A 16761-nucleotide genomic window follows, 5' to 3' on the forward strand; every position below is an offset into this window, starting at 1 on the left:
TGGCCAGGGACTGAGCCTGCAACAGAGGGACCCTCCAGTCTGGACTAACACTCTATCCACTGAGCCAAACCAGCTAGGGCATCACATTCTTTTTAAGTGAGGCCTCACTGAGGGACATTACAGTTGTTTTCAGTTTTTGACATTATGAACAATTCATAAATATCTTTTTTAGATATGCATTTTTATATATATTTTATTAATTTTTTTACAGAGAGGAAGAGAGCAGTATAGAGAGTTAGAAACATTGATGAGAATCATCGACCAGTTGCCTCTTGCACACCCCCTACTGGGGATGTGCCTGCAACCAAGGTACATGCCCTTGACCAGAATTGAACCCGGGACCCTTCAGTCCACAGGCCAACACTCTATCCACTGAGCCAAACCGGCTTCGGCTAGATATGCATTTTTTAAAATTTATTTTCCAATCACAGTTTACATTCAATACTTATTTTGTATGAATTTCAGGTATTGAAAACTTTTTAAAGGTAAAATTTCAAGTGCAGAATATATAATAATTCTACATCTTAAAGGTGCATCAAAAGGAATTCCTAATATTCCCTCCAGACTTGCTTTAGCCATAGCATTTTTCATCTAAGTGTAGCTTCATCTTTTCCTTAGCTCAAACAAAAAGCCATGCAAACAAAAGACCAAACTTCACAGTCATCCATGACTCCTCTCTTTCTCTAATGCTGAAATCTAATTAACCAGAAAATTCACTTTGCTCTTTCTTTCAAATATACCCATAATTTGACCATTTCCCAGGATCTCCACTGCTCTCATACTATGTCACCATTATCTCTTGCCTGGGTAATTGCAGTGGCCTCCTACCTAGGATTGCCATATTTAGCAAATAGAAATATAGGACTCTCCCCCGAAGTTTTGGGTGCAGACTAGGTGACTTTAGGTGGTGCGTGAACAAAATTTGTTTACATTTTCGCTCCTGAGGATTTATTTTAATATGCACCCAAATCATAACATATCGAATCTGTTACCTTGTTTGGGATGAGGCTAAACTAAAAAACGATGGCGAGTCAGTTTTGAAGGGAGCGACGAGGAAATGACCAGTGGCTTGGGGGGCACCCGTGGCTGCGGAAAGGGTGGGAAGCGCTGCCCACAGAGGACCGAAGGCTTGGGTGCCCTGTCCTCCTCTGCGGCATCTCCTATCCCATCATCCTCGCTGCGCCAGAGTCCGGGCCAGGGCTTTGCTGCTGTTGTCCTTGTAGCACCAATCCCCTTTCCTGCTTTCTGTCTGTGCAGTTCTCATCTCGGAGGGCACAGAGGGACCCACCTGGTTCGTTCTGGGAGCAGAGAGAACTAGCGGGAATTCCCACAGCCAGGTAGAGATCATCGCCATTTTACCAGGGTGTTTACAAATACTTTCCTTAGCCTCTTCTCTTAAAAAACAAGTACACTATATTTATTTCTGAGTGAAAAAAATAAATGTTTCAGAATGCTTGTCATTCCTCTCTCTCTCTCTCTCTCTCTCTCTCTCTATATATATATATATATATATATATATACACACACACACACACATATATAGGACTCTCCATTAAAATTGAAGTTCAGATAAACAACAATTTTTCTTAGTATAAAGTATGTCCCAAATATTGCCTTCTCCATGCAGGAGCCAAAGGGATTCTTTTAAAAAGTCAGAATAAGTCACTTCTCTGTTTAAAATCTTGTGATGTCTTTTCATTTCACTTATAATAATAAAAAAAAAAGTAAAAAATAAAACAGCTGAGGTCCACAGCCCTGCAGGATCTGCTATTAGCTGCTCTTTCCTTTTTGATCCTCCCTATCCTCCCCTTTCCTTTGCTTGCACTTCTATTATCTGGGTCAGACTTCCCTAATCACCCTGTTAAAATTGCACTTTCTTCCCCTTTCCCTACTTTATATTTCTCTGTGACCACTTTTTTTTTTTTTTTTAAACAAATGGTTTAGTTTGTCTTTCTCCTTCCACCAGAATTGAAATTGTATGGGAGCGTTTTTGCTTCTTATTCACTGCTGCATCCTCAGTGCTTAGCATAGTGCCCCCAGCACATAATAGATGCTCAATAAATATTTAATAAATGTCGATATTAAGTAAATGTAGTTAGCCACATCAATAAATAGCTTTTGTTTCTGTTTCACTAGAACACTCCCATTCTGGTCATTCAACATGTTATTTATCTATTTCAAAATAGTCAAGTAACTGCTGTAATCTTAAAGAAGCCTTCTCCCCCCCCCCCCGCCCCCGTAATTCTATAACAGTAACATTTATAATTGTAGACTCGGTTCTGAAGTATAGCAATATCTTATAACTTTAGGTATTATTATAGTTAGTTTAAAGAGGAAAATTAAGACCGGGAGAGATAATTTGCTTAAGATCGTATGCGTGGGACCTACCTGGCAGTTTTGGGTAGAGAACCTGCGCTTTTAACTCCCTTTCTTTTTGCTTTTGAACTTGTTTAGGTTAAGCTATCAATTAAAAAAAACAAAACAACAACAAAAAAAACTTGTGGATTCAAGCCCAAACTCAACAAAGGCCAAGCGCCTCATCCCACCCAGGAGAGGGCTCCACGTTTTGCATTTGAAGCCTGCAAGGAGGAAGCTGGAGGCAGGTGTCCTAAGGGGCGGGGCGAAGCCGCCGGGGCCGCCGCCAGCCAATCAGAGCGAGCGGCGGCCTCCCTTCCCCCTCCGCCAGCCTCGCGCCAAAATTCCAAACGGGTCGACGCGCCGCTCCCCGGCGTGTCCCTCCGCCGGGCCCCGCGAGCCGGAACTACGTAAGGCAACGAAGGCGGCGCCCTCTCGCCACGTCCCGCTCGGGGCCTCCGTCCTGTGGGTGCGGGCTCCCCTCCACGTGGCCCGCAGCCCCTCGCCCCCCGGACGGGGCGGGAAGTTCGGAGCCCGCCGCGGTGGGGGGCGGCGTGGGCGGGGCCGGCGGCGGAGGGATCCCCGGCGCGCGCGCCGCCGCCGCGGGCCGCGAGCGAGTGGCGCCAGAATTCAGAGCGCGGAAGAGCCCGAGCGCCCCGCTCCCGCTGCCCGTCCGCCCGCACGCCCGCTCGGCCCCGCCGCCCACGCCGGGGCCCCCGGGCCGGGAGGAGAAGATGGTGGTCCTCCGCAGCAGCCTGGAGCTGCACGGCCACTCCGCCGCCTCGGCCGCGAGCTCCCTGGACCTGTCCAGCGAGTTCCTCAGCTTGGAACGGATCGGCCGGAGGCGGCTGCGCTCGGCCCGCGCCGCCGAGCAGCCCGCCGTCCCCGCGGCCGCCGAGGGGGTGAGTACCGGCCGGGGCGGCCCCCGGGGCCGGGCCGGAGGGGCACTGCCCGAGGGCTCGGTGTTCGGGTGGGGCCCGGGGGCGGGCGGGCGGCCGGGTGACAGTTGGCGGGCGGGGGAGGCGGTTGGGAGGCGTGCTGTGGGTCGGGGACGGGTAAAAATGGAGGCCCCTGAACACCGGAGCCCCGCGGGATGTGGGTCGGGTGAAGACACCGGGAAACGGGCCGAGCCGTGACGCCCCACTTTTTTTACGCAAGAGGAAGCCCAAGCCCAAGCCCTCCGGAGCTGAAGCGCCGTGGAGGGGGCGAGCCCCAAGTTTGGGGGGGCCGCCCCACCCCCCACCCCACCTCACCACACTCTGTGCCCGGGCTCCCGCCCTAGGTTCGCACCCACCCATGGAGCACGAGACGCACAGGTCCTGACTGAGCACTGTGTACGCCCAGGGGAGGTGCTGGGGGACCGCGGGGCCTCGGAGGACTGTCACTCCGGGTCCCCTGACCTCCATGGACGGGCCGATCCGGAGAGGTTCCGGAGCGGGAGCGCGGGGAAGGCATGCCAGGTTGCATAATGTGGAGGGATGGAGACCGGCCCTGCACGCGCAGCCGCGTCACCCGAGCCCCAGCGCAGCCCCGTGAGCGGGGGCGAGTGGGACTCTGTGCCCCACAGACGAAGACACTGACCCCAGAAGGTACCCCGGTCCGTGGCAGCTCCCCGGTGCAGTGGGGACCTGGATTCTCAGCCTCCAAAAACCCTCCCCTATCCCAGCAGCGTCTGTAGGGAAGTTTCCAAGGGCTTGCAGCAGTTGATCCGCCTTTGAAAGACTGACAGAGGGGCTTCTCCTTCCAGGGAGCGTCCCCTCCACGCCCCGCCCCTGCAGGAGGCGCAGGTGGAGGGGACCTCATTCGCCCTAAAGGTTGGAGAAGCGGAGGAGGCAGCACTAGGGAAGGGAAGGCAGCGGGAAGTCTAGTGCTGATGAGGGGGGTTGGGTGGGAGGTGAGGGCAGGAGTAGGGCCAGAGAGAGGGTTAGGAGCTGGAAGTGGGAATGAGAGACCCAGCAGGAGGTGGGAGGGAGGGGGAAGGGACAGAACGTGGTGTTGGGGGCGTTCACGATCTGACAAGAGTTGTCAGTTTCTTTTTTTTTTTTTTAATATATTTTATTGATTTTTAACAGAGAGGAAGAGAGAGGGATAGAGAGTTAGAAACATCGACGAGAGAGAAACATCGATCAACTGCCTCCTGCACACCCCCTACTGGGAGATGTGCCCACAACCAAAGTACATGCCCTTGACCGGAATCGAACCTGGGACCCTTCAGTCCGCAGGCCTACGCTCTAGGCAAGAGTTGTCAGTTTCTGTGGTGGATGCTGCATCTACAGCGGGGCATCGTTAGAGTTCCTGTTCCATCTCTGAAATTGTGGTTCTGAATTATGAAAAGGATTTCCTGACTTTCAGGGTCTGTTTCTCCAGCATGTGCAGAAGCTGGCAGAGATCTGGGGGAGGCCAGATGCTTTATTTCTGCACTGAACTCAGCCTATGTTCAAAAAAGTAGTTATTTCGGAAGATATGTATGGAATGTTTACCATTTTGAGGACAATGCTGGATCCTGTGGCTGTGATAATGTATTGGGTGCTCAGAACAGCTGTTAGGTTGAATCTCAACTTACCAGTAATCAGATTCCTACATGTTAAAAGGTGATACCCACCACATGGGCAGTGTGAATTAAATGTGATCATGCATGTAAGGAGATGACCTGAACACTTGGCAAGAACTGTAGTGAGGACTCGGTCATTGCCAGTTACTAAGACCACAGTCAGATAATGGCCACTCTGTCTTTCCAGTTCCTCAGGCCAAAAGCCTTTGAGTCATCCTTGACTCCTCTTTCATTTTATATTAGCAAGTTTTGTTGGCTTGCTTTCACCATGTATTCAGACCACTTCTCAGCTCCTCATTATTGCCATGCTGATTCAAGACATTATTTCCTGGATTATTAAAACAGGTTTTAGACTGGTCTCCCTGCTTTCCACCCTTATGTACATATGTGTTGTGGATTGTGCTTGCTCTAACAGAGCTTAGTCTAGCAAAGGGAACTAACAGCAAAATGTATAGAGACTATTTGCCATAAATGTCATTTCTGTGACGTGGTGGTTGAGCAATTAGCATTCGGCTAGCTGTTGTAGGGTAGAAAGGTTTTTTTTTTTCCAGGCCTGGTTTATATCTTTTTGAGACATAGTATTCCTCTCTTTTATAAATACTCTCTGGACCAAGTGAGCATGGGTTTGAATAAAAATAAATGGATAATCCTGAAGAGTGATGTATTCTTGTTGACAAAGCCCACCATTACCAAATAAGAAACATACCTTTGTGATTAGACTATTTTCTAACTTGGGGACATTACATTCAATGCATTTGGTTAAATTATAGCTTGCCCCCTTTTTGGGGGCATTTAACATGTATTTCAGAAGCTTAACACCCTGGTTTTGTTTAGGTCTAATAGTATTTTTTAGTCTCTTCAACCACAGTCATTGATAGAGTATTTCTTAGGGTAAGTTACTTTTAAAGATGGTTAAATTTATTCATATTAGAGTGGATTTTTTTTTCCAGCTAATCTCAGAGGCTGACCTTTTTTTTTTTTTAAAATTTTGAAGGTACCTGCCTATAGTCATCTATTTATTAACCACATTCTACATTTAAAATTATATACATGTATATACACATATACACACACACACACACACACACACACATTGTTTTTTACTTCAGAGAGAGAAAAGAAGAAAAAGATAGAAACATCAGTGATGAGAGAGAATCATCAATCAGCTGTCTCCTGCACGCCTCCTATTGGGGATTGAGCTTGCATCCTGGGCATGTGCCCTGACTGCAAGTCACACTGTGAATTCCTGGTTCATGGGTCAACACTCAACCATTGAGCCACACTGGCTGGGTCCTCATTCTATGTTTTTTTTTTTTTTAATTTATTTTAAATAAATCTTTATTGTTCAGATTATTATAATTGTTCCTCTTTTTTCCCTCCATTGCTCCCCTCCACCAGGTTCCCACCCCACCCTCTGCCCTTTCCCCACCCCCCACTGTCCTCATCCATAGGTGTACAATTTTTGTTCAGTCTCTTCCTGCATCCCCCACTCCCCTTTTCCCTGAGAATCATCAGTCCACTCCCTTTCCATACCTCTGATTCCATTATATTCACCAGTTAATACTATTCATTAGATTTTTTATTTCCCCTGGTTTTTAGATTCACTTGTTGATAGTTACATATTTGTTCATAATTTTTATCTATCTTCTTCCTCTTCTTAAATAATTTCAGCATTTCATATAATTCTGTTTTGGTGATGATAAACTCCTTTAGCTTTTTCTTATTTGTGAAGCTCTTTATCTGGCCTTCAATTCTGAGTGATAGCTTTGCTGGGTAGAGTAATCTTGGTGGTAGGTTCTTGCTATTCATCACTTTGAATATTTTTTGCCATTCCTGTCTGGCCTGCATGGTTTCTGTTGAGAAATCAGCTTACAATCGTATGGGTGCTCCTTTATAGGTAACTAACTGCTTTTCTCTTACTGCTTGTAAGATTCTCTCTGTCTTTTTGCTCTTGGAATTTTAATTATGATGTCTTGGTGTGGTCCTCTTTGGATTCCTTTTGTTTGGGGTTCTGTGCGTTTCCTGGTCTTGTAAGTCTATTTCTTTCACCAGGTGGGGGAAGTTTTCTGTCACTATTTCTTCCAATAGGTTTTCAGTATCTTGCTCTCTCTCTTTTTCTGGGACCCCCATAATTCTGATGTTGGTCCGCTTGAAGTTGCCCCAGAGGCTGCTTAAACTATCTTCAAACTTTCTAGATTCTCTTGTCTTCTTGCTTCTGCGGAGAAGTGTCCTTTGGCTCTTTGTGTTCCAGATCTTTGACTTGATTCTTGCGATCTTCCAGTCTGTTTTTAGGATTCTGTATATTTTTTATTTCAGTTAGTGTATGCTTTATTTCTAGTTGATCCCTTTTCATATCCTCTCTCGTTTATTTTATCGGCCTTTTCTAGGAAATTCTTGAAAAACCTTATAACTGGTTTTTGAACTCTTATGTCCATTCTTTTGCTTTCCTCCATTTCCTTCCTTTGTGGACTGCCTCTCCCCTGCATTTTAGCTGTTTCCCTGAGTTGATGGAGTAGCTTTGTGTGCTAGGTGTCCTAGCAGGGCCCAGTAGCTCAGCCTTCCCAGTTACCTGAGGTGGACAGTCTTGGTGCAGCCCTTTGTGGGCTGTGTGTGCAGTCTTGTTGTTAAGCCTTGCTTGTTGTGGTATCACTGGGGAGAGTTGATCTCCAAGCCAATTGGCTGTGAGGATCAGCAGTATCTCTCATTCTATGTTTTGAATATGATCTCACACAACTGGGCTTAAGGATTTTTTCTCCTGGTTTGTATGGATTCTCTGAATTTTTTGTTTTAATTTTTTAAACTTTTGCTTATATTTACTATGAGTTTGGATGCTCCCTCTGGTTTCCTTTTCCTTCAGAGTTACACTAGCTATTGTCTATTTCTATGCTTTCTCAGGTCTGGGCTCTGATTTATTAAATTTAGTGTTGTTTCTGTCACTGAAGACTCAGTTAAGGATGGATAGTAAAGAGTTTGGTGATGATTGTATGTTACTTTTGGATTGTGTTTATCTACACTTTTTATTCTCTAAGTTAGGTAAAGTAAAACATGCTATAGCCTCTGGAACATACTGTTTTTTTCATTGTATATTTACTTAAAAGTTAGAAAAGATATTCTAATCTTGACTTTATGTGTACAACATATGGGAGATTTTTTAAAAACTTGTAATAGACTTAAAATCTAAATATTTTTTTCCTCTTTTAACACTTTTAAAGAATTATCAGTGCTGTCAATAATTAAGTAGGTTTTAGCCAAAGAATAAATGAGGGCATTATATCTCCAGGCTTATTTGTTTTCAGATTATGTTTTCTCTTTGTTTTTTACTTCTTAGGGAAACTTTTTCTGGTACTGCATGTTGTAAAAAATAGAAAGTGAAAGTTCCCATTTTTATCATTCAGTGTTAATTGCCATTATGACTTGGCTTTTAACTTACCTCTTGAGAATTATTTTGATTTAATAATTGCGCTAGTTTTCTTTGGAAATCAAATGTACATAAGATAATTTATCTATGACACACAAAAATTGCAGATAACCTAAGTGTGATGTATTAAGCAATTTGTTAAATGCATTTATGTAATGGGTAGATACTATTGATTCATTTAAAAAGATTTTAGAATAATATTTCACAACATGGGAAAATGTATTACTAGAAAAGAGTTACAAAACATAAATAGCATTATCCCAATTTTTAAAATATATTTTATTGATTTTTTTACAGAGAGGAAGAGAGAGGGATAGAGAGTGTGCCCACAACCAAGGTACATGCCCTTGACGGGAATCGAACCTAGGACCCTTGAGTCTGCAGGCCGAAGTTCTATCCACTGAGCCAAACCGGTTATATATTTGTAAAACAAAATTTGAATTTTCTTCCTACTTTTCTATGATCACAAGGCTCTGATATAAAACTTTTGTGTATTGAATTAAAATTACTATTCAACTGAACAAAACATCAAACATTTTGATTAACATGATTAAGCATGGGAAGTAAGATTTCATTAGGATTTCATGTGTGAATTTGCCCACCCAATTCTTGTATCTGTAGATAAATTTTATTGCTATAGACAGTGTTTGATATCCATTCCATTGTTTTTATAATTTTAAGCACTGAAAACATTCATACAAATAAGTAGAATGTAATGAAAGAAATTTGTTTAGCAGTGCTATTCAGTTTTTCTGACTTTTATACCAAAAATCATTTGCCAAAATTTATTTTTAATGGTCTCTTAGCTTATTTAGGTCTTTTTTTCAATTTTGAAAAAAGAATTGGAAACCTCTTACAGTTAAAGATAAGGATTTTGTTGCTTAGCTTAGTCATTCAATTACTTAACACCTACTCTAGTGTTTTCTTTGTTTGCCTTTGTGAAGGTTTGTAATGCCTAAAGGCAGTTCACAATGGTAAGGTTCAAAATGAGAAGAGATAGGGCTCTGGGTAAATGAAAGAGGGTGCCTTGTTAGTTAAGATTGCCTTCTCAGGCAAGTCAGTTTTAAGAAAAAGTACCTGTGAAAGTTGAGAATCTGGAAATATTCTCAAATTTTCCTTGGAAAATCTTATGTTACCACCCATCAGGATGTAGGTGTTTCTATTAAAAATAATACACTTACCTAAAAGTGTAGGTGTCTTTTTTTTCAAACGTCCTTAAATATAGGGATGGGCAAAAGTAGGTTTACAGTTGTGAGTACACAAAATAGTTTATTATTTATTAATTATTGTATAATTTATTTGTATTACAACTATAAACCTTCTTTTGCTCACCCATACATCATATAAAGGTACACTGATAAAAGTGTTAATAAATCGTACATATGACTTAGTATTTTATTAAGTATTTTCCCAGTTCTCACACAAATCCTTGTGGTATACATATCTTTATCTTGTGAACCAATCAGTATTCTGACCAAAACAAAATCAAATGACAATGTCTCAATAAAATGAAATAATTGGGTAAAGATTATGGGGACAGGGAGGATTGATTTTTAAACACTTCCTGGTTTTCCAACCTTATCAATTTTCACAGTAGTAAGGCATTTATACTATCGTGTTTTCCCGAAAATAAGACATCCCTCAGAAAATAAGGCCCCCCCTACGCTAAACATGAGAGATTTGGTCCACTGATTCTGAAAGAAATGGAGACACAAGAAATTCACCAGGAAATTCAGGAATTGGATTGTTATGATGATGTTCCAGAAGATTATGACATGATTGTCATTGAATAAATGAGTAAATTCTTGATACTGTAGGATTCACAGTTTGTCTGGTTTGTGTTGACAACTACCGTACTACCGTTCCGTATACAGGTAATAAATTTCCTTTTATTTTCATTTAATAAGTGTGTATCATATTCTTCTTCATGGAAAAATAAGACATCCCCTGAAAATAAGACCTAGGGCTTCTTTGGGAGCAAAAATTAATATAAGACACTGTCTTATTTTTCGGGAAACAGGGTATCTAATAAAAGTAATACGCAAATTAACCCACAAGCCATGCTCACCAGCCAATCTGGGGTGAGTATGCAAATTAACCCAACCAAGATGGCTACGGGCAGGAGGCATGGGTTTCCCCAGTAATGGAGGAAGCCAAGCTTTCTGCACACTCTGGCTGGCCCAGGCCTCCACTGAAGGCTACAAAGTTTCAATTATAGAAGATAAATAAGCCCCAGATACCAGGGCCTCCAGCTTGGGTTGACGGGGCTGGGGCTGTGGCCGGCCTGCAAACCACCACAGGCCCCTCACCCAGGCTGCCCCTTGCCTCAAGGGAACCCCCATCCTGATCCAGGATACTCTTCAGGGCAAACCAGCAGGCCTCCACTTGTGCACCAGGCCTCTATCCTATCTAATAAGAGAGTAATATGCAAACTGACCGTCATTCCAACACACAAGATGGCCAGCAGGGGAGGGCAGTTGGGAGAGACCAAACCTGCAGGGGAGGGCAGTTAGGGGTGACCTGGCTGGCAGAGGAGGGAAGTTGGGGGCGACTGAGCCTACAGGGGAGAGGAGTTGGGGGGGACCAGGCCTGCAGGGGAGGGCAGTTAGGGGCAAGCAGGCTGTCAGGGAAGCAGTTAGGCATCAATCAAGCTGGCAGGCAGAAGCAATTAAGGGCAATCAGGAAGGGAGGCAGGTGAGCAGTTGGGAGCCAGTAGTCCTGGATTGTGAGAGAGATGTCCCAGATTGGAGAGGGTGTAGGCGGGGCTGAGGGACACCCCTCCCCCTCCATGGGGGCCTCTAATCTCCCCCCCCCCTCATATTATATATATATATGTGTAAAAGCCTAAATGACTGGTCACTATGATGCACACTGACCACAAGGGGTCAGATGCTCAATGCAGGAGCTGCACCCCCTGGTGGTCTGCGCTACCACAGCAGGAGTACCACTCAGCTGACGAGCAGGTATCAGACATAGGACTCATGGCTGGCTGCCGCAGCACAGAGAGCACAGCGGAGCAGCGGCAGGTACAGTGGGGCTGGGATGAGCAGGAGTGGCAGGCAGGAGCAGCAGGCAGCGTTGGACTGCCGGTTTTGTCCCAATCCCCACAGGCTATGCCGAGGGACCCCACCAGTGCACGAATCCATGCAACAGGCCTCTAGTTAAATTATAGAGTTGTTAGGTACTTTTGCCTTCTAATGTAAAAATATCCTTTATTCATAAGGTACATATGAACTTTTGAATAGTTTATGATAGAAACTCTGTAGCTTATGAAGTCTATTGTGCAAAAAATAGTTACATAAAACTCTGGTTTTTATAATAGATTAACTTACCTAAGCAGTCTTTGAATTCAGTTGTTGCATTATCTGGTTGAAATAGGTAACTCCTTTTTGTCTTTCAATTATAATTCTGATGGCCTAGTTATTTTAAGATTGCTATCAGTGATTGCATGACAGACAGTGGTGTGTGTGTATCTTTCTAATTTCTGTAGCCTTAAAGAAAGGAGTACTTATTGTTATGAACTATCACAACTTTTTTTTTCAGTGATGGAAAACTTCTTTATAAACTACTTACTGTGAAATAGAACTATAAGTCTCAATAATCAGTAAATCTTGTCATAGCTGGTTTGGCTCAGTGGAGAGTGCGTCAGCCTGCTGATTCTTTTTTCTTTTTTCTTTTTTTTTTAAATATATTTTACTGATTTTTTTTACAGAGAGGAAGGGAGAGGGATAAAAAGTTAGAAACATCGATGAGAGAGAAACATCAATCAATCGTCCCTGCACACCCCCCACTGGGGATGTGCCCGCAACCAATGCACATGCCCTCCACCGGAATTGAACCTGGGACCCTTCAGTCCACAGGCCAACACTCTATCCTCTGAGCCAAACCAGCCAGGGCAGCCTGCGGATTCTTGATCCCCGGTAGGGGCATGCAGGAGGCAGCTAATCAGTGATTTCCTCTCATCATTGATGTTTCTATCTCTCTCCTCCCTTCCTCTATGAAATCAATAAAAATATATGTATTTTTTAAATCAATGTCTTATATTAGCCATTTCATAGATATTGTTGATATCATAAAATAATTCTAGATACTGTTGGGAAGATACAAAAAATGATTCTACACAAAAAGCAGTTGTACAAACTTATAATCAGAGAACACTCTTGGAGTAGTTTAACTTGGGAATTTTGACCAAATAAAAACTTAGATGGCCTTCTCAATTTTTCTTCAAGGATGGGTCTTCGATTAAGGAAGTTGAAACCTACCACCGGAAACGTGTTTTAAGGACTTTGAGAAAAAATGCACAGAATTCTTCAGATTCTAGTTTTGATAAGAATATGGAAGTAACAGAGAAACATGCTAATGGTGGGCATTTTACAAGGTAATACAAATTTTCTGAATGCTAAACCATAATAGTATTAAAGTAACATTTTAGGATTTGCATTTAATTTTTAAGTGTATTCTTAACTACTCATCAAGATTCTAGGATTATAAAATATCATTTATAAATAGTTTTATTGAAATATACCCAAGCCCATTCATTCTGTTTATGATTGCTTTCCTTCTTCAAAGCTAGAGTTGTGTGAATGTTTGTAATAGAAACTATATGGCACACGAGCCTAAAATATTTACTATTTATAGTTTACCAACTGCTATAAGGGAAAAAGTGCTTCCCTTCCTCAGTAGGCAAAAAGGAAAGGAAAAGTAAAACACCCCTTCAATCATTGTGTCCCTAGTTTCTAATTGGAACCTAGTTTATAAAAATAGACCTACATGGTATGGAAGGAGGGGCTCTTTTTATGAAAATTCTATGAGCCTGTTTCACAACAGGTTTCTCAGACTTTGTTAGCCATCCTATATAATAAAAGCCTAATATGCTAAGTGTCCAGTAGTCTGGTCATCCATTCACCAGTCAATATGCTAATAATATGCTAAGGCTGCTCAACCTATCACTATGATGTGCACTGACCACCAGGGGTCTTCAACTGGTAGGTTAGCTTGCTGCTGGGGTTCAGCTGATGGGGACTAAGCAGAAAAGGCCGGACACACCCTGGAGCCCTTCCACAATCCAGCCCCAGCTGGCCAACCTCCTGCGTTCTGCCCTGATCGTGCACCTGTAGAGTCCCTTGGCCTGATCTGCGTCCTCTCGCAATCCAGGACCCCTCGGGGGATGTTGGAGAGCCAGTTTTGGCCTGATCCCGCAGGCCATGCCAAGGGACCTCACTAATGTACAAATTCATGCACTGGGCCTCTAGTAATTTATGTAAGCATAAATATTTTCAAGCTATTTTTTTAGTGTTTTTAGGTTTTTATGTATCTACAGTTACTCTCCAAACTGATTTAAATTTTTGTCCTACTTTGTATATTATGAAATAGAGGATTTAAAATTATGTCAATTATTTTGAATTATTTAATTTTTTTTTTCAATAGGCAGTTGGCCAGACAGCAGGCTGATAAAAAAAAAGAAGAAAGCAAAAAAGGTAAGTAATGTTAAAGGCATTTTTGATGTTGTTAATTCTTACCTAAGGTATTTTTCCATTGAATTTAGATAGAGAGGTAGAGAGGGAGGGAAGGAGAAGAAGGGAGGAAAACATTGGTGTGAAAGGGATACATTAATCAGTTGCCTCCCACACTCACCCCAACCAGGGCCAGGGAACAACCCAGGTATGTACCCTTATCCAGGAATTGAACCTGAGATCCTTTGGAGTGAAGGCCAACTCTAATTATTGGGCAATACTGGCCAGGACTAAAGTCATTTTTGATGTTTAAAGAACATAATGTTTTGTTTATAGGTGCATTGTAATACATACAATAAACTTCCCTTATTTAAAGTATACAGTTTGTTTGATTTTGACAAAAGTATATGCTGTGACATCACCACAATAAGGTAGTGAAGATAACCATCACCCCCTGACCCGGACAGATTTCCTCAGGCCCTTTATCCCTCCTGACCCCCCCAACCTTCTCCATGCCCTCTATCCCCCAAAGTTCCTGAGTATCCACCAATCTGCTTTTTGTCACTATCAATTCATTTGCATTTTGAGCATACTCTACTTATAATTTCATAATTCTATAAGTAGAATTATGTAGTACGCATTCTTTTATGGTCTAGCTACACAGCATAATTACTTTGAGATTCATCTATGTTGTTGCCTTTGTTGCTGAACAGTTTTCCATTATATAGATACTAGAGGCCCAATGCACAAATTTCATGCAAGAGTAGGCCTTCCTTCCCCTGGCTGCCATCATGGGCTTCCCTCTGGCCACCAGCAGGCACCCAGGACCCGGGCTTCCCTCACAGCCCTGGCTTCCTCCAGAAGGTTGTGCCGAAGGACATCCAGTCTGTTATAGATACCACAATTTGTCCTGTCCCTTCCCCCCATCCCACCAGTTTTATTGTAATCTACATTAATAAAAGAGAAAAATGCTAATTGACCGTACCTTCGCTACACCCACAGCCAATCAGAGCCAGTATGCAAATTGACCCAACAAAGATAGCGGTTAATTTGCATACCCAGGTGCTGAGCGGCCTGGGTCCCGGAAACATCCTCTGGACCCAGGCCACTCCTAGCCTGTAGGCCTGTGTTTAGGCCCTGAGTGGCAGGAGTCCCAGAATGCCCCTTGGCCTCTTGGAACCTATGAGTGCAGGTGTCAAGCGGCTGTGGGCGGGGCAGGAACGTCCCCACGTCACCATAGTGACGTGGGGACGTTCCTGCCCCGCCCACAGCCACTTGTGAATGTGGTGGTTTGGGTCCCTGCTCCAGCCTGGGTTCTCAGCCACTGAGTCACACCAGCCAGGCAGATATGGGAGAATCTTAAAGGTTTCTTATTTTATATATATGTTTTATTGATGTTTTACAGAGAGGAAGGGAAAGGGATAGAGAGCGAGAAACATCTATGAGAGAGAAATATCAATCAGCTGCCTTCTCTATAGTCCCCACTGGGTATGTGCCCCCAACCAAGGTACATGGCCTTGACTGCAATCAAACCTGGGACCCTTGAATTTGCAGACCGTTGCTCCATCCACTGACCCAAACCAGTTAGGGCTGTCCAATATGTTAAAGAAAAACCCCTACCTAATAAAGAGGAAATATGCAGGGGAAGGCATTTGGGGGTGACCGGGCTGTCAGGGGAGGGCAATTGGGGACAATCAGGCTGGCAGGGGAGTGGTTAGGGGCAATCAGGCAGGCAGGCAGGCAGTTGGGAGCCAGCAGTCTAGGATTGTGAGAGGGATGTCCGACTGCCTGTTTAGGCCCGGCAGTCAGACATCCCCTGAGGGGTCCCAGATTGGAGAGGGTGCAGGTTGGGCTAAAGGACACACACCCCTGTGCACAAATTTTGTGCATCAGGCCTCTAGTCCTATATAATAAAAGCGTAGGTGGAGTCATGAGACATTGTCACAAGATTGCTACTGCAACGTCATCAGAAGATTCCCTCCACAAGATGTCCAGCAGGGGAAGGAAGTTGTGGGTGATCAGGCTGGCAGGGGAGGGCAGTTTGGGGTGACCAGGCTGGCAAGAAAGGGCAGTTGGGGGCAACCAGGCCGGCAGGAGAGCAATTAGGTGTCAATCAGGCCGGCACAGGAGTGGTTAGGGGGCGATCAGACTGGCAGGCAGGTAAGCAGTTAAGAGCCAGCAGTCCTGGTTATAAGGGATGTCCATCTGCTCTCTAGAGCAGATGTTCATTCTAGAGGGATGTGCGATGAATGATGAATCAGGCCTAAACCCACAGTCACACATCCCCTGAGGGGTCCCAGATTGGAGAGGGTACAGGCCAGGTTGAGGGACATTGCCCCCACCACCACCATGCGTGAATTTCATGCACCAGGTCTCTAGTTAACATATAATGATGTATAAGTTTAAAGTGTTAAAGGAAAATTGATTCGATACTCCTATGTATTGCAAAATGATTACTGAAATAGCTTAGCTGACAACTGCATCTTGTCACATGATTACTATTTATTGTGGTGAGAATAAGATCTACTCAACTATTATTACAATAGCATTAACTATAATCACTCTTCTGTAGATCCTCAGAACTTACTCATAGCTAGAAATTTGTACTCTTTGACAAACATCTCTCTTTAACCTTTACCATCCAGCCCTTGGCAACCAGCATTTTTGTCTCTTGCTATGAGTTTAGCTTTTTTAGATTCCACATATAAGTGATATTATGTGGTATTTCTCTTTTTCCATCTAACATATTTCACTTAGCATAATGCTCTCAAAGTTCATCCGTGTTAATTGCAAAGTCCTTCTTTCTCATAATAGTTCATTGTGTGTATACAGCAGGTCCTCGAATAATGTCATTTTGTTTAATGTAGTTTCTTTTTTAATATATTTTTTTTATATTTAGAGAGGAAGGGAGAGACAGAGAAACATTGATTGGCTGCCTCCTGTAGGCCCCCTACCAGAGATGGAACTCAAAACCTAGGTATGTG

The 16761-nt window shown here is 43.6% G+C and overlaps 1 protein-coding gene across 2 annotated transcripts in view; it reads left to right on the top strand.

Annotated features, from left to right (window-relative positions):
* The first annotated feature begins 2917 nt into the window (after nt 1–2917).
* Nucleotides 2918–16761, top strand: part of ATAD2 (ATPase family AAA domain containing 2) — a 55705-nt gene continuing 41861 nt past the window's right edge. For both annotated transcript variants that reach the window (XM_084864818.1, XM_084864817.1), the window contains exons 1-3: nt 2918–3257; nt 12554–12702; nt 13752–13801. In XM_084864818.1, the coding sequence (XP_084720944.1) occupies nt 3090–3257; nt 12554–12702; nt 13752–13801 (367 nt within the window). In that variant the 5' untranslated portion in view covers nt 2918–3089. The remainder of the gene's footprint in view (nt 3258–12553; nt 12703–13751; nt 13802–16761) is intronic.

This window comes from Pipistrellus hanaki (assembly GCF_964339955.1).
Source record: "Pipistrellus hanaki genome assembly, chromosome: 17".
Taxonomy (NCBI): domain Eukaryota; kingdom Metazoa; phylum Chordata; class Mammalia; order Chiroptera; family Vespertilionidae; genus Pipistrellus; species Pipistrellus hanaki.